Here is an 18,151-nt window from a genome sequence, read left to right as displayed (position 1 = left end):
GTTCCTGTCTTTTTTCTTGGGGAGGGCTGGGAAGAAAACCAAGCAACACAAAGGCGGAGCAGACGCGATGGGCTGAATGGCCTGCTTCTGCTCCTATATCTTATGGTCTTATATCATTGAATCCCCATTATACTTCCACTTTCCCCACATCAAGACACAAGAGAAAATGCTCCTTAGTTTTATTTCCATGTGACAATTTAGTCTGGTAAAAACCTCGATACAACAATTCAGATTGCCTTTAACAAGAAGTAAGGTGCAAGAGAAAGATGCTGCACAATTGCAGGGAAATGCCACTCTTGGGCCAGAAATCAAATCTCTGTTGAAATCCAAATGGTTACATGTCACAACTATTTAAAGCTCTCCATTGAATCAAAGGACTCTTGTGCTGTAGTAGCCCATAATCAGGCTCTGAGGAATCCAGCAATAGACTCAAAACAACCCAGAGATTACAAAATAAAAAGAGCCAATTTTCAACTGGAGGAAAGCTTTCAATAGTTGTTGTACACTCGCCCTGTCTCAAGTAAAAAGGATAAGCATGCAACATGAGTGATCTTGCTAGAAACAGCAATCACATGAAAATTCTCCACAATGCTACCACTTAAGAGCCTGAACGCACATCACCCTCTTGGGCAAGCAGCAGAATTCCAGTTGTAGTCTGGCTATTCAGGAGGCAGCACTGGAGTCAGATCAGTGCATCCTTGTTCTCCCATGTTCACAAAAATGCAAGGATGCTTCAATGCTGGCAACTGGTTTGAAGGAACTGAAAAAAGTTGTATTCTTTGACACCAAGAACTAGTTACAGAGGCTTGCATGACAGGATGGGGGAAAAAGTTATTAAAAAAAACCCAAGGGGGCAAATATCCAAACTGGTCAGCAAACTCCTCCTAATCAGAAGCACAAGGAAAACTTGGAACTGATTTACAAGCATATCCACGGGGAAGAAGGTTTGAAATAATTCAAGTGCTGGCATGATTGGCATCCTTCATACTTGATGTCCATTGGGAAGGCAATTTGCTCTCCTTGTTTTGACCCCCTGTATCAGGAATATATCTGACTTTATTTGCCCAATGGATTGAAGGAACATGTCTCACAGAGAAGCTTCAGTGAGTAAGAATGGATTCTGCCATTCCATAACACCCATTCTGTAGATAAATTAACAAAAACCTTTGCAGTTATCAAAGCTCAATGGTTTAACCCAGGATTCTGGAGGTGGAAAAGTGCCACTGTTTCATCAAGTAGCAGGCAGCACAAATATAATAAAAACAGGTTAGGTATTTTGGCAAGTGCAGCTAATAAAGAATAGGTCTCCACATTTACCGAGAACTATGATCCTGTACAAAATTAAGAGAACGCTAGCTTGCTTTTTGCCCCAACATGTTCAGATCAGTGGAACCAGACCTAACTTTAAAAAAAAGACTTCATCAAAAGGTGTACAAGCTAGGACTCCAGGGAGCTCACCCACACAACATACGCACTAGTCCCTTCTACATGCAGACAGAAGATTCCATTATTTGAAAAACAAATCATCCCACTTTAAGTCAATCAGAAATATCTTCACAAGTAACCAATAAATTTTCAATGAGAAAGTTTAACATTGTCAGACACAAGTCATATCAATTACACCAAAGTATTCATACAAAATTAATCATTCATTAATATACACATGTTGCAAATAAACAAAAACTGTTTCTGTAAACCAAAATAAGACATGTTATATATTACATTTATATACAATGCATATAAGAATCATAACAATTAGGTAGAATTAAGTTGGGCCAAATGCACTGCAAAATCTATAGAATATGAAAAATACATCTGGGCTCTGTACTAAAATTAGTCCAAAAACCACTGCTTTTAGGTGTGTGGAAACAAGCCTACAAAAGGTAGTGGATGAAGCCCAGTCCATCACTCGTAAAGCCCTCCCCACCATTGAGCACATCTACACGGTGGTGTCGCAGGAAAGCACCATCCATCGTCAGAGACTTCCACCATCCATCGTCAGAGACTTCCACCATCCAGGTCATGCTCTCTTCTTGCTGCTGAAATCAGGAAGGTACAGGAGCCTCAGGACTCACACCGCCAGGTTCAGGAACAGTTATTACCCCTCAACCATCAGGCTCTTGAACAAGTAGGGATAACCCAGTCACTGAACTGTTCCCACAACTTATGGACTCACTTTCAAGGTCTCTTCATCTCATGTTTTCAATATTTATTGCTTATTATTATTGTTCTTTTCATACTTGCACAGTTTTTTTGTCTTTTGCACATTGGTTGGTTGTCCGTCCCGTTGGGTGCAGTCTTTCACTGATTCTATTGTGTTTCCTGTATTAACCCTGCATGAATCTTGGGGTTGTATACGTACTCTTATAATAACTTTGCTTTGAACAAGCAGAAAGCATGGTTAAAATGTCCAACTACACAATGGATCTAGACCAAATCATGCATGCTTCTATTCAGGGAAGCAGCACTCAGCTTACTCACTAAATCCTGGGCTCCCATCTGTATTCTCATAGAGGTAATCAATCCTGCAGTTTGTCTGTCCTCTGTTCCCAGAGGTCTAAAACTTTTGAAGGGAGCAAATGCAAACAATTTTGTTGTCCCTCATCAATGGCATTGATTTTTGTAAAATAAGGAAACTGCATCTCACAATGATAATGTTAAGTGGTAGCCCAATTAAAGAGGAAGAAATGATACTTTTAAATGTAGGAAGCTGTGGAAATGTTATTCACAAGGTTGCAACACAAAATTTGCTGTTTAACATGCACAGCTTTCACACAATACAGACATTCATGAACCGAGGCAATGGCAGACAATGGTACCACAAAGAATTTACTGCCTTACACTTTCCTTCTCTCTTGTCTGCAGAGAGGTTCATAATCCCATGAGCTCTCAGCAGGAGTGATCAGGTCTGGGATTCCAGGCCGAGGTTTCTACTTCTGATTATAATATTCCTACTTTGAAGGTAGGAAAGCACAAAACTAGTACTGGGTCTGCACTATGACCAGGATCAAACATTAAAAATTTCATGTCAGATATTTCAATACAGTTAAAGGCATTATTAGAAGCAAAATCTTGTTCATCACCAACTTTCCATACAGAACCTTGCTCTATATGGCTATTAATAAACTATTAAGAAATCCAGTGGTTTCTACAGAACTTTGTTCTTCAAAATTAATAAATTACTGTTAATGTGAATGGAATGGTTGTCTCACTCATTTGAGTTAAGAGCCTAAATGCCATAAGATTACACGGTCTACTTCAATAAAATGGTCTTAAAATAATCCCCATGCCTCTATTCTCCTTCTGGACATGTACATTTTGACAATGATTTACTGTGTGCATAAAGTTGTAGGTTGACCCTGCTCCTTTCAATTGTTTCACAATCCACACGGTTTTCTCCTTCTTTACAGCAATGATATTGAACTTCGAATTTGAGTGGAATTAATTATTGCCTTTCAAGTGAAGGTCTGGGTTAGGTGAAGCATTGCTTCTTAGGAAGTTTCCAACAACCTCAGGTTTTGGCTGAAAGATAGTGCCTCTATTTAATATTTTGTACTAAATGGCATGTGGAAAGACAAAGAAAAAGACCTTTTTTAGGTTAGCAATCAATAAAATCTAAATTTAGATTCGGGTAAATAGCATATTAATGATCCTCGACACTCTTCAAGAACTCATTTTTCATTTCGATGTGTCACTTTACTGCCTCATTATTCCTCAGCTGCTAGTGCCAGACTAGTAAAAATAATGTGGCATTATTTCAAATACAGGAACCATCTTTTAAAATGCAATTTTGCCTCTGGACTATATTCATTATAGTCACCTTTAAAGGACTGATTTTTTAAAAAACCTGACTCAAGAAGCTGTATTAGATAGTTCAGGAGTTGAGGAAAACTCTTTCCCTTGGCCCTCCCACTGGTTCATCATCGTGGAATGTATATCTATATATTTCAACCCGACAACAGTACAGTATATCACAACAGTAATGCCACAGACCTATCCAACACCACGATTCCACTATCAAGTATGGCAATCTGGAGAACCACAGATCACCCTTCCCTTGTAGAAGAATAAAATAGCAATACAAACAACTACGAGGTCTAGCATGGTCTATAATGCACTTGGAACATCTCTAAATTGTGACAATTCCATCTTCAAACAGACTTATCTATTTGCACAGTAGATGATTGGCTAATCTAATGTATTTAACTTTGATCCCTTGTCAATGTCGAGAATCTTTCAAAGCTGTTGTAAATATAAACCACTTCAGTCAGGAGTAACGCTGCCATCTGTTATGATTAAAGAGGCTGTGTTCTGGCCCCAATGAATCACTAAAATTTTGCAATCTGCTCCCTTCCGGGTTTCATTCAATGAAACAACTTAACTGTTTCTAATAACCAAACCAACGCTCACTGTGTGGTATTTGACATCTCCCGCCAATCTCTATCACCAGATCATCTCAAAGACTGGTACGTAACCAACACAAAAGTCTATCACAAGTTCAGAGCTGCATGGTGTACTGTTTAATGTCTGGATTAAATTTATCATTATAGATGGGGGGAAACACTGCAGGGGTTGTAAATCATAAATAAAAACAGAAAATGCAGAAACACTGAGCAAGTAGGTCACGGGATCTATCGAAAGAGACAAAATTAATACTTCAGGTTCAAGAACCATTATTAATGAAAGGTCTTTGACCTGAAATATTATTTCTGATTCTCTGACTCCTGATTGCTTCCAGTATTTTGTTTTTATTTCAGGATTGGACAGATTCCAATCATTTACATCTACTACAAAGACTCAGTCATGCAATCACACAGCTAAGGAGTCACTACAAACCTCCTTGAAAGAGCTGCCTCACTTATCCCTACAATCCAACCTTTCCCTCATAACCATAGACATCCTTGTGGTAAGTACATGTACCTTATGAAAGGGTAATGTTACCACTGCTCTTTCAGGCAGTGTTGTCCAACTCTTGGCGACCCTCTGTGCTAATTAATTTTAACCTACGGTTAGCAAGTCCATACACCCTCAATTTTGCGAAGTTTAAAAATCAGACCTCGTCATAAAATGACAGATGCTGGCATCAAGGGTGATTAGAAGACAAAAGAGATTCTGGAGATGCTGGAAATCAGGATCAACACACACAAAATATTGGAAGAGCTTATTGGGACAAGCAGCATCTATGGAAGAAAATGAAGGGTCAACATTTTGAGCTGAGATGCCTTTGTCCTCCACAGACCCTGGTTAACAATATAAAACTGTTACTCCTAACTTTAAAGTCCCCAATCTAGGAACTGCCTGCTTTGATCAGATTATAGTTAACTAACTTTGAGCAAAGATGGCTAAAGGTAAGTCTCATGCACAATAGCACCGAGAAGGTATTGGTTGACAAGGTTGGTACAAAAGTACATTTTCAGGTCGGCAGACCGTAACAAGCAAAACACCAGAAGAATCAACCATTTGGGCTCTAACCATGTGATCAAGTCAAGAATGTGGACAAACAGACCCATCACTTTCCACTTTGAGGTTCAGCAACTTAAATGGGGCAAACTTCCCTCACCGAGGTGGAGAGTAAGTTTCCTCTCAGGTGACACTTCAGTATATCATGGCTAGGAGCAGCTTCCCTTTTGCGATACAATCCATCTGCTCAGCATTCATATAGTCACAAGCAGAGGGTATTCGGCCCATCAAATCCACGCCTACTCCAACAATCAATGTAAACCCTACATTCATCCTACTTTTAATTTCTCTCCACATTCTCAAACTCTCTCCGAATTACACCACTCGCCAGCACATTCCGCAATCTACAGTGGCCAGTTAACCCACCAATCCACACATCTTCATTATGTGCAGGGATGCCAGAGTACCCAAAGGAAAGCTGCAGTCACAGCATACAGTGTTCACACAGACAGGAGCAGAGCTCAAGGTTGAAACCGGCTCACTAGCACTGTGAGTCAGAGGCGGTCTACTAGCTCTGCCACCTTCCCATCATTCCTTCTACTAGGCCAAGAATCTCTTCAAAGGAGGGGCTTTCATACTGTTGGAAGCTCTCTTTTTGTTGGTGACCAAGTACCCCAGCTAAAAACACAAAAGTTCTGTGGGATCATGAACCCAATCTACACTGACCTCAGACTCACTCACTTTCCCTGACAGCTGGATGCTTTACTCTTAATCAGCTTGGCGTGGGATGGTCTGGCAAGAATCAATAGTGGGCAGCTGTAGGGAAAGAGAAATAAAATGGGAGTTAAATTAATCAGCTGCAGAAGGAGAATAATCGTAAGGGGCACGTAACTGAGCAGGGAAAATCGTGAAGCATTTCACATATGGGGACAAAATGTCCAAACTCTTCTTCAAAGGCAATGGATGCTGGATCACTGAAGCTGGGGCTAAATTTGTAGGGTTTTTTTGTGATTGGTGAGGAGCCTGAATACTGTAGAGCCTGAAACTACCTTGAGCAAAGTAGTTTAATTAAAAAACTGAATTAAACAATTAATTAAGAAACACTTCAGGTACAGTTAGGTGAATGTGGGAACAGGCTTGAGACACTAAAAGGTCTGATCCAGTTAAAGCACAGAAATGGGCACTCAGAATAGAACAGTACAGAATACAGTCAGGCCCTTCAGTCCATCGTGACTACACCAACCATGATGCCAATCTAATTAATCCTATCTGGATGCACATAGTCCATATCCTTCTATTCCATAGCTGCTCCGGTCCCTGCCTGAATGCCTTTTACATACCACTCTCAAATCTATTTCTATCACCTCTCCATTCAGCACAGTCCAGGCATCTACCACACCCTTAAAAAAAGTTGCCTTGCAAATCTTCTTTAAACTTCCCGTCTCACCTTAAATCTCCAAACCTCAGGTACTTGACACTTACATCCTGGGAGAAAGACAGTTTATGCTCTCAATTTTGTTAACCTGACTGGTCACACTTGTTATGGTAAAATATGAAATTGTGTCAAAATTTTAAATATCCAGATTCTCAAATTTGCTTGGGCTATTTTTGGAACCAAGCTGGGGCTAGGATGAAACTACTTACAGGATTGACACGACTGTTGCCCAGGTACTAGGAAGAAGGTATAAGAGAGTACCCAGGAGCAATAAAATGCAGATAATTAAAAAATTGAAATCTCTCTAGAATGAAAATATAACAGAGGAAACAATGAACTGGCAAACGCCACTAGGACATGGGTGACACAATTATTTGCTATTGCCCGTTACGTGCTATTGCCCAATACCAATTTCAATCCCGAAATATTACACCGTAGAAAGCTGAAGAGTTATGTTACAAGGGAGGTTTTCTTAGACCCTGTTCGGGGAAGAATTCTCTTACTATTGCCTCTTGTTGTTTCCAATCCATTAGACATAGTTCACTCTGGCACACCAGAGCTCGAAGCAGACTCAGCTCAATGCTCGATTCCTTCCCAAGTTATCTGAAAATGGAACGTTGGCCCTCAGCTGCCGGCAAGAGCAGGTCGATCTTCAATGGCAGGGAGATGCCCATTGGCACCTTGGAGACTCAAACAACTGCAGATGCCGAAATCTGGAGCAACAAGCAATCTGCTGAAGGTAGATTAGCATCTGCGGTGAGGTTTTGCTTTAGGCTTTAGACATGAAACGTCGACAATTACTTTCTCCCCACAGTTGCTGCTCCGCCCGCTGACTTCCTTCGTTTGATTGTTTGCTGCTTCCCCTTCCCACCTCGCACGGGGACACCGCCCAGTTAACAAACCCCCTCCCGAAGGGAGTCGGGAGTCAAGGGTTTAACAGGAGGAGGAAGAGGTCGCCAAAAAAAGGGTAATCCCTGCCAAGCTTATTGTCCATACTTCGCCTTGCACTGCATTATGTGTTTGTACAGGCGGTCAGTCCTGGCCTGCACCATCTGAGCGTGTTCCTCGGACAGGAAACCCAGCTGCGGGGCCAGCGGCTCGCTGGCCAGATACAGGGCCAACAACTGGCCGGCGGCATCCCGGGAACGGTGCAGCTCCGTGATCCGCCTAGCCGTTTCCTTGCGGAAAATGCACAGGGTCTTCAACAGCGACTCGTGGTAGCGCTCCCACATGGGTAACACCCGGTAGCCATGCACCAGCCCCGCCTCGTTGTCGATGAAGACCAGGGTACCCTGGGGCGTTCGGTGGAGGTTGTTGGTCGACCGCTCCATCACCCGCGAATCCCACTGTAAACTCAGCAGATTGCTGGCCAGCCGGTCGAAGTTGGCCGTCAGGTAGTCGAAGAGGACGAGGTCGGACCACTGGGCTAGTTCCCGCGCTTGGCGCTCCGTCACGTTGGCCAGCTCGTCCGCCCGAGGGTGCAGCCCCCTGACCCCAGCCCGCAGCGAGGGCGGACTCACCACGTCGCTCAGGTTGCCGATCCACTCGGACAGACTGACCACCGGCCGGTCCGCCCAGGGCGCCGCCTGCACCTCGCGTCGGACCCTCAGCCACTGCTCAGCGTTGGTGTTGACCCGGGACAGCGCCAGGGCGGGCACGTTGCGGACGCCTAGCAGGCGGGACAGGTAGAAGGACAGGGTCTCACCCAAAACCTGGTCTGGGTTGATGCCGTACCTCACGCAGGCTCGGCTGCCGTCCGCGAAGGTAGCCAGGCGGTTGGACAGCCTCCCGCAGCCCTTCTCCAGGCTGATCAGGCGCGAAGAGCGGGCTCGTTGCTGCCAGCGCTGGACGTGCCTCTCCGAGAAGCCGGCGGACGGTAAGCGGTCGGCTTGCTCGCTCCAGAACACGCCCTGCTCCACTAACTCGTTCCCGGTCCGTCCTGGCAACGAGCCGCTCCTCCTCGTTGTCCCTGTCGCTTCCTCCTCCTGCAGCGAAACAGCGAGAAGACTTCGGAAAGTTTTAGCAGCAGCAGCGGGCGGCGGCGGCGGCGAGGGATCCCCGGGCTCCGAGGTGAGACTCAGCCAGCCCAGTAAGCAGAACAGAGCCAAGCCGGGTAGCAGTTCCCTCATCCCGCCCCGGCGAGGGTGCGGGGTGGCCGCGCCGTCTTGCTCCCGGCTGGGACTCAGCCTTATCGCATCCTCCCTCGGCTTCAGCGCCCGTTGTCCCGCCGCCGCCCGCCAGCCGGGTTGGGGGAGACACCACGGCTTCCCATTCCTTAGCGCGTTCCCACCGATCGACCGCTCGAGCCGCCTTCCCGGCGTCCGGTTCCTCCAGCCCGGCTCTCGCTGCTCTAAGCAGCCAGCATGTGATTGAGGAGGGTGGGACTTCCCCCCTCCCCTCCTCGCTCCTTTACGTGGAAGCCGGGCTCCAGACCATCGAGAGCCCGACGAGTAACAACAGGCTCCCCTCACCCGTTTACTACCCTTTTCAATCTTACAAGTGATTTTACTCCCTTGACACACTGCGTTGCTCGCTCTTCCCTTCCTTCTGAAACTTAACCCTTTCCTTCCCTCCCTTGATACTTTTAACCCCTCTTTCGCTCTGCTCGACTGAGAGGCAATAAACCGAGCATTAAGCCCATCGACCCCAGGTCGATTATTAATCGCCCACTATTCCCATTCTAGCCCATTTTATTTTCTCCCTCCCTTCCATCATCTCCTGTGAGATTCTGTGATCGTCCGCACAGGAGCAGTTTACAGTGACCAATTCACCCACCGTCCCGCACTTCTTTCGGATGCGGAGCACCCGGGGGAGCGGGTGGGCAAGGGGAAAGTGTGAACTCCACACAGAGAACACCGCAGGGTAGAATTAAATCCGGGTCCCAGGCTTTGTGAGGGTTGTTTCAACAATAATGCAACCTCGAGCGTTGTCTGCGAACTCCGTCACCACCTGTAGTATATAATGTCCAAGGAAATCGGCGGGCCAAGCGGCATCAATGAGTCGCGGAAATATCCACTTCATGGATTGTGCCCGACCTGCTGATTTCCTCCAGCTTTTTTTGTGGGTTGTTAAAGATTGTTTCAGTTTTTCAAAGAGACACGAAGCGTCTTTATCTACTTAAAGATGGAAAGGGCGTAGCTGGAAGTATCAGCGCCAAGTTAATTGCAAAGATATGGGGAAAAGAGACTTCAATGAAGGGCTGAGAGAGCGAGATTGGTTTTTATCTGTCGCTATAATCTAAGACATCGATGAAGAGTCGTAAGGTCTCACAACGGCAAAAACAGGCTATTCAGCCCATCACATCCATGCCAGCCTGTGGGCACCCAACCACAAAAAATGCCACCTTCTAGCATAGGCCCATAGATCTGTATGGCAATTCACGTGCTTAACCAGACATTTCTTTAATGTGATTGGGGACTCTGCTTCCACCACTCTCCCAGGCACTTTATTCCAGGTGCTCACCACCCTCTCCGTGAAAAAGACCCCCTCAGATCCTCTTTAAATCTCACCCCTTCTCCTGAATCTGTACCTAGTTCTATCTACCTCTGATATGAGGAATATGTTCTGCTGTCTACCTTGTCTATGCCCATTGTAAATTTATATATCTCAATCATGGCTCTTAACTTCCACCCCAGGAGGAGAGTAAAGTTTTTCTTCTTCAGTTGTTCTTGAAAAGGGCTAGGTTACAAAAGCACATGATCTTCATGAGAAGGCATTATCTAATATGTATTCAAAGGTTACCAGAATGAAGTTACAGGTTTTATAATGTATTGAAAATACAGATGAAATGTCTGCTCATTTTCCCTATGGAATGCGTAGGTTTTCTCCAGGTGCTCTGGCTTCCTTCCACAGTCTGAAGACATACTGGTGAGTAGGTTAATTGGTCATGGTAAATTGTCCTGTGATAAGGTTAGGGTTAATTGGGGGTTGCTGGGCAAAAGGTGCTATTCCGTGCTGTATCTCAAAATTCAGTAACTAACTAACTAGGCAGCCCTACTAGCTGTTGTGCAGTGTGCACTGGAGAAGAGCACTGGATTTTAGCAAGGTGATGGACATGATCCTACATGGCAGGTTGGTCAAAAAACTAAAATCTGAGGACAAGAGTCTAAATGGATTCAGAACTGGTTCAGTGCCATTGATGGGGAGTTTTTACATCTAGTTACAAGCCACAAGGCTCGGCACAGTCCCCTGCACCCTGTAGTATGAATAATCATTAGAAGCCAAGGGGCTTGACTTTAGGCTGGTTCAACAAGCCAAGATAATGTCAAATACTGTAGATGGGAGCATGCTGGTAAATGGTATGCCACAGAGGGAGACATGGCATTTGCCATGCAAGTGCTGGCATCTGCAACAACAAACAGTCTTCTGAAGGAACTCAGCAGGTCGAGCAGCATTGCTGATGTTTGGCGTTGTCAGGTTAATTGTCTGGATGAACTGTCGATGTCTGGGGTTGAAGCTCGGCTTCAGAACGGAGGAACCTCCATGGATCCGGTAAAGGTAGCGGGACAGCTAGTGAGATGCTTCAAAAAACAGTTGGGTGCCAATGTGCAGCAGGTGGAACATTGACTATAGCAGGAGGGTTTTGTTGGAACTGCACAGGACTAATAGGTCACAGCATGAGCACTGTGAGTATTCCCTGGTCATCACCTTACAGAAAGCGAGTGATTGTGATGGAGAGAGCACAGAAAGATTTCTTATGTGACTGCAACTCAGGAATAGATTGGATAAACTATGCTGATTTTTTTTTATAGAACAGAAGAGGTTGAGGTGAAAAAATTGGTGGAATGAGGGGTAACGATGAAGTGGAAAGGACTGGTCTCCTTCAGCATTGGGTCAAGGCCACATGGCACAGATTTAAAGTAACTGGATCACAGAGAGATGACCAAGTATTCCTTTACTCAAGGATGGAGCCTGGAAGGCTGTTTAGGGCTAGAAACTCTCTTCACATTTAAACAATATATTCGAGGATTCGTGACTGGAAGGTAGGATTTGCCCCAGGTTTTCCTTTTCGACTGATGGTCTGATAGCTCATGAGGTCTCGGATTTTCCCCTCCCCTACCACTTACCCAAACACCACAGTGTAGGTTAAGAGATAAACTCCTCTTTCTCCTTTCTTCAGTTGCTTAACCTTTCGTTCTACACCAATCCCACCCCGAGCAGCTTAACCCCCGCGTAATCATCGCTCCTTCTCTCTTGTGTCGCTTAATTCCTCCCTTCTTTCCCCGTACTGAATAGCCTGAAAGCGGGAATGGTGAAGGAAGAGAAGGGACAGGAGTCCAGCTCTGAATCTGGACAGGGCTGGAACCGGGCGGGTTCCCGTCTTTGTTTCAACGCCAGATGTCGTCTCGGACTTTATTTTGAAATCGAGCTGGCGGGCACATTCCACAGTACAGCCGACGCGAGACCACACGCACATAACCCAACCGCGGTGCTACGCACTCCAGACGAGACGGACAGACATATACACACACACACACACGGGGTTTAGGCGCGGTTGCTCAGCCCCAGAGGCTGCCACAGCTTTATTTGGATTATTATTTTTCTGTGAATTACTCTCCGAGTTGTAAAGTCGCGGCTAGAAACGGGGGCAATCATAGTCGCTCCTAACAGCAGAGAGCTAAGAATGACCGATTGGGTACGTCCTGCTTCCCCATCCAGTTCTAGAGGACAGTTTGACCTGTGGGGGAGTGGGAGGTTCTTACGGAGAGCACAAGCCTCCGTTAACCCATTGAATACCGACTTTCACCGGCTCACCAGCTGTCTTCAACTATGGAGGCACCGTGGGCTTTTTCCACGAGGTCATTCAGTCTAAATCCGACTTTTCCGCTCTAGTTGCCGCTTTAACCCCAATAAATAATACTTCCGGCGGCGAAGTGCACAAGTAGCGGAAGATTTTTTTTAACAGAATGGTGCGATTTGCTGCATCAGTTCGATATTACCAGCCCGTATGTCTTTGGGATGCGGGAAGAACCAAAACGCCCGGAGAAGACCGATGCGGTCATAAACTCTACCCAAATAACAACCCGAAGTCAGTATTGAACCCGGGCCCGTCGAGCAGCGAGGCAGTGTCCCTACCAACTGTATCTCTGTGATGGAGGTTACAACCAGAAGACGTAGGGAATATTTTGCAGCAGTCGTTATCAAGGTGGAAGAAGCTGCCGTATCTCCATAGTGAAAGATAAGGCATTAGCTGGCAGAGTGAATATGTCGTCAGGTCCAGGTGGAATAAACCCAAGTTACAGTGGGAAGAAGGGATAGAAGTTGCAGAGGGCTTGCCCTATCTTCGAGTCCTCTTCAGGTGCAGATGAGGTGTCAGGGGATTAGAAAGTTCGAATGTAACATCTTTGTTTTAAAGATGCCTGCTCGGCAGTCATTTTTTAAATCGGCAGTAGGGAAGATTTGTGAAAGGATAATCTGGAATTTAAAAAAAAAGGCACCTGGAGGCATCTGAAGCGATAAAGTATACCTAACACAAACTTGTTAAAGCATGTCATGATTTGTTGAGGTAACAGAAAATGGAATGTCATCTATAGAAGACATTTAAAGAAATCCCACATAAAAGTTTGTGTATCATAGAATTAAAGGATCAGTGGGAGCTTCAAAAGAAAGAATCTGCCCAAGGGCAGGAAGCAGTGATGGTGAGTAGCTGGGTCAGAAGCAGGGTTTCAGATAGCAAGCAGTGGTGTGGCCCACGGACTAGCATTGGCAAGGTGGCTTCTGATGTTCATTGGGTAAGGTTGTGCAGGGTACCTTGTCAAAATCTGCAGACCAGCCCGGGCCTGGAGGTATTGCATGCAAGGCTGAATGGATGGGCCTGTGACAGGTGAAATTTAATACAGCCAAGTGTGAAGTAATGCATTTTGGCAAGATGAACAAGGAGAGATAATAGAGTCTAAATTAGTTCAAAAGAACGGAGAGCCTCAGGGGACCACATGCATAAATCCTTGAACATGACTAAACCTGTTCAGAATGTGGTTATAAAAGCAAAAGGAGTCCTTGACTTCATATATCAAGGCAAGAGTTACAAAAGCAGGAAGATTACAGTGAATCCTTACAAAAGCATTGATTGAAGTCATTACTGGTGTCCAATTATGACCATTATATGTGAGGGTGAAAACAACATTTTGCTGGAATCATTCTAGGGAAAAGGGATTTTAGCTATGAGGTCATATTGGAAAACCTGGATGTACTTTCCTGAACCAGAGATATTGGGGGGGGGGGCAGGAGGGTGAGGGGAGGGGTTTGTTGAGAGATTTATGCAGCCAGCATGATGACACATCGGTTAGTGCTGCAGTCTGACAGTCCCCACTGACCCATGTTTGATCCTGATTGCCAGGTTTTTCCCGTAACTGGTGGGTTACCCCTTCCCCCCACCTCAGGTACTCTGGACATAAGAGCAGAATTAGGCCATTCTCCCCATAACCTTTGACGCCTTGACTAATCGAGAACCTATCAACTTCTGCTTTAAATGTATCTAATGACTTGGCCTCCACAGCCGTCTGTGACAATTAATTCCATAGATACATGAACATCTGGCTGAAGAAATTCCTCCTCATCTGTGTTCCAAAGAGGAATCCTTGAGGATGTGCCTTCTGGTCCTGGAGTCTCCCATTATAGGAAGCATCCGCTCCACGTCCACTCTTATCTAGGCTTTTCAATATTCGATAGTTTTCACTGAGATTCCCCCTCAGTTTTTTAAACTCCAGTGAGTACAGGCCCAGAGCCATCTACTGTTCCTCATATATTAACCCTTTCATTCCCGAGATCATTCTCATGACCCTTCTCTGGATCCTCTCCAATGCCAGCAAATCCTTTCTCAGATAAGGAGCCCCAAACTGCTCACCATATTCCTAGTGTGGTCTGTCCAATGCCTTACAAAGCCTCAGCATTGCATCTTTGTTTTTATATTCCAGTTTACTTGAAATGAATGCTAATACAGGTGCACATTTCCTTTATCCGAAATTCTGAAATCCAAAAAAGCTCAGAAAACCGAAGTTTTTTCGCCAACAGCTGACGTCACTCGGGTGTGAGGTGACAGCACTAGCAGAGGCCGCCAGATGTCAGTTGTGTCTCAGCGCTCGTATTGGTTACACCTGCATTTGCTGTTCACTGATATTTTGTGTTCACTGTTGACTTTGTGTTTAATTTCACTGTGAAAATGTCAGAAGGAGCTGCAGGTACCCCTATGGGTAACAATGAGAAAAAGAGAAGGAAGCATCTATCATTATCAATAACACAGAAAGTGGAGTTATTGCAGATGCTTGATCGTGGTGTGTCTGTGTGGCATCTTACTGAAGAGTATGGTGTCGGAGCTACCACTGTACAGTCTATGATTTAAATAAACAGAAAGACAAATTACTGAAGTTTTATAGTGACAGTGACAGTGACACTCTACATTTATTCCAATAAGTCATTTACCATGTGTTTGATTTGGTTCATTTGAAGCTGTATATTTTTATGTTTTATTCAATGTTTTTGTTGGAAATAAAATTTCTTCTTGTCATTATTCCCTAAACAATACAGTATAACAATTATTTACATAGCATTTACATTGCATTAGATATTATAAGTAATCCAGAGATGATTTAAAGTATACAGGAGGATGTGCATATGTTTGGTGTGCCGCTGGGTCCTAAAGTTAACCTATAGACACAGGTTAAATAAGGGACTTGAGCATATGTGTTTTTTGGTATCGGGGGTGGGGGGATCTGAAATCTGAAAGATTCTGAATTCCGAAATGCAACCGGCCCCAAGGATCTCGGATAAGGGATTGTGGACCTGTATTGCATTTGTCATCCTTACTATTGGCTCAACCTGCAAGTTAATCTTTAGGGAATCTTGCACGCAGATTCTCGAGTCACTTGCACCTCTGATTTCTGAATTTGCTCGCCATTTAGAAAATAGTCTATGCTTTTTATTCCTTCTACCGAAGTGCATGACCATACACTTCCTGACACTGTATTTCATCTGCCATTTCTTTGTCCATTCTCCTAACCTGCAGACTGTATGCTTCCTCAACACTACCTGCCCCTTCACCTATCCTCGTATTATGTCCAAACCTGGCTACGAAGCCATCAAATCCATCATCAGAATCATTGACGAATAACGTGAGGAAAAAGCGGCCCAAACAGTGACCCCTGCGGAACACCACTAGTCTTTAGCAGTCAACCAGAGTTTGTTCCCACTCTTTGCCTCCTGCCAGTCAGCCAGTGCTCTGTCCATACTAATATTTTATTGTCATACTGTGGACTCTTATCTTGTTCAGCAGCTTTATGTGTGGCACCTTATCAAAGGCCTTCTGAAAATTCAAGTACACAAACAACATCCACTGACTCTCCATTGTGTTATTTCCTCAAAGAATTCCAACATATTCATCAGGCAAGATGTTTCCTTAAACAAACCATGTTGACTTTGGCCTATTTTATTATGCAACTTCAAGTACCCCAAAACATCATTCTTTGTAATGGATCCCAACATCTTCCAACTGCTTTACTCAGGCTGACTAGCCTATAATTTCCTGTCTTATGTCTACCTCAATTTTTAAAGAGTGGAATGGCAGTGTAAATGCTCCAGCTCTCACACCACATAGCAGAGTAGCTTCTCTGAGCAATTAAAGATTATTAACTGGACCCAGGCTATGTCAGGAACTAGGTTAGACAACTAATTTCATGGATGTTAATGATCAGGTACAGAAAGATGTTCTTTGAACAACTAGTAATAACTGGTCCTGAAGCTGGTGGTATGGGACCTAAAACTCCTGTACCTCCATTTCGATGGCAACAGAAAGAAGAGAGCATGGCTGGATGGTGGAGCCCTTGAAGATGAATGCTGCTTCCTTGAAGATGGAGTATATTGTGGGCAAACAAAAGGTAGTTTATTTGGTGGAAAGTATAGAAAGGAGCAGAAGTGAAAAACAGAAAATGCTGGGAACACTCAGCAGGTCTGTGGAAAGAGAAACAGTTGATGCTTCAGATTAAAAATCGAAACAGGTAAAAAGTGAAAACAAATTAGTTTTAAGTTGCAGGAAGAGTGGAGGAAATAGAGAATTTTGTTCTAATTGAGTGAAAGCATTAAATATGTTAAAGGTATTCAGGAAGAAAAGGGCATCATTGCATATAAAATACAGGTGGTGTGTATACAGGTACAAAATGCAATAAGAAGGCTCATATTGATTTGGGACGAACAAGGAAGGCATATTTTATTAGATTGATTTCCCCAGGATGATATGAGATTTCTATGAAGAAGTACTGAGTAGCATGAGCCCATTTTCTCTGAAGTGAAGACAAATGCAACCTGATTGAGAGTGATTGACAATGTGGATTTTGAACAGTTGTTTCCATTGGCCAGAGATTCTAGAACTACATGGTATGGTCTCAGTATATGGAGTTGGGACTGATTAAGTGAAGTTTTACAGAGGGTTGAGAATCTTTGGAATTGTCTATCATTGAAGCCTGTAGGTGTGCCGTGGTAGAGCCCACTTGAGCCTGACATTAACAAACAAGAATTCCAAAAAGCATTAAATGAAAACAGACCTTGCTAGAAATACCTAACATGCTGGACAGCATCTCTGGAGTAAGAAGCAAAGTTAATGCTTCAGGTTCACACACAAAATACTGAAGGAACTCAACATATCAGGTAGCATCTATGGAAGTGAATGAACGGTTGATGTTTGGGGCTGAGCCCTTCATCAGGACTAGAAAGGAAGGGGGAAGATGCCAGAACAAAAAGGTGGGGAGAGGGGAAGGAGGACAAACTAGAAGGTGATAGGTGGAGCCAGGTGGGTGGGGGAGGGAGTTGGTGTAAGAAGCTGGGAAGTGATAGTTAGAAAAGGTAAAGGGCTGGAGAAGAGTACATCTGATAGAAGTGGGGGGGGATCATGGGAGAAACAGAAGGAGGAGGGGTTCTGGGGGGGGGGTTGGTGATGGGAAGAAGTAAGAGGCCAGCGAGGGGAATTGAAGAGGGAAGGGGGAGGGAGAAAATTACCAGAAGTTGGAGAAATCACATTCATGCCATCAGGCTGGATGCTACCCGGACAGGATATAGGATGTTGCCCGTCCACGCTGAGAATACCCTCATTATGGCAGAAGAGGAGGCCATGGACGAACATGGGAATTAAAATGGTTGGCCCCCGCTGTTTGCGGATGGAGCACAGGTACTTGACAAAGTGGGCTCCAGTCTGCATTGGGTCTCATCAATGTAGAGGAGCCTGCATAAGGAGCACTGGACACAGTAGACCAAACTTACAGAATCGCATGCAAATGACTCGCATGGAGGGACTGTTTGGGACCCTGAGTGGAGGTGAGGGAGGAGGTGAGT

General features: G+C 44.6%; 1 protein-coding gene across 1 annotated transcript; it reads right to left on the bottom strand.

Moving 5' to 3' along the window:
* Positions 1-158: 158 nt before the first annotated feature.
* Positions 159-9,306, bottom strand: fjx1 (four-jointed box kinase 1). Its single transcript, XM_072272191.1, has 2 exons — positions 7,339-9,306; positions 159-2,039 (listed from the first exon to the last, which is right to left on the bottom strand). Exon 1 carries the CDS (start codon positions 8,962-8,964, stop codon positions 7,819-7,821), a length of 1,146 nt encoding a protein of 381 aa, XP_072128292.1. The 5' UTR covers positions 8,965-9,306; the 3' UTR covers positions 159-2,039; positions 7,339-7,818.
* Between the last annotated feature and the right edge of the window lie 8,845 nt (positions 9,307-18,151).

The sequence above is a fragment of the Mobula birostris genome, chromosome 11, assembly GCF_030028105.1.
Source record: "Mobula birostris isolate sMobBir1 chromosome 11, sMobBir1.hap1, whole genome shotgun sequence".
NCBI classification, from domain to species: Eukaryota; Metazoa; Chordata; class Chondrichthyes; order Myliobatiformes; family Myliobatidae; genus Mobula; species Mobula birostris.
The sequence above is the reverse complement of the archived record's forward strand: the minus strand, read 5'-3'. Positions and strand labels throughout refer to the sequence as shown.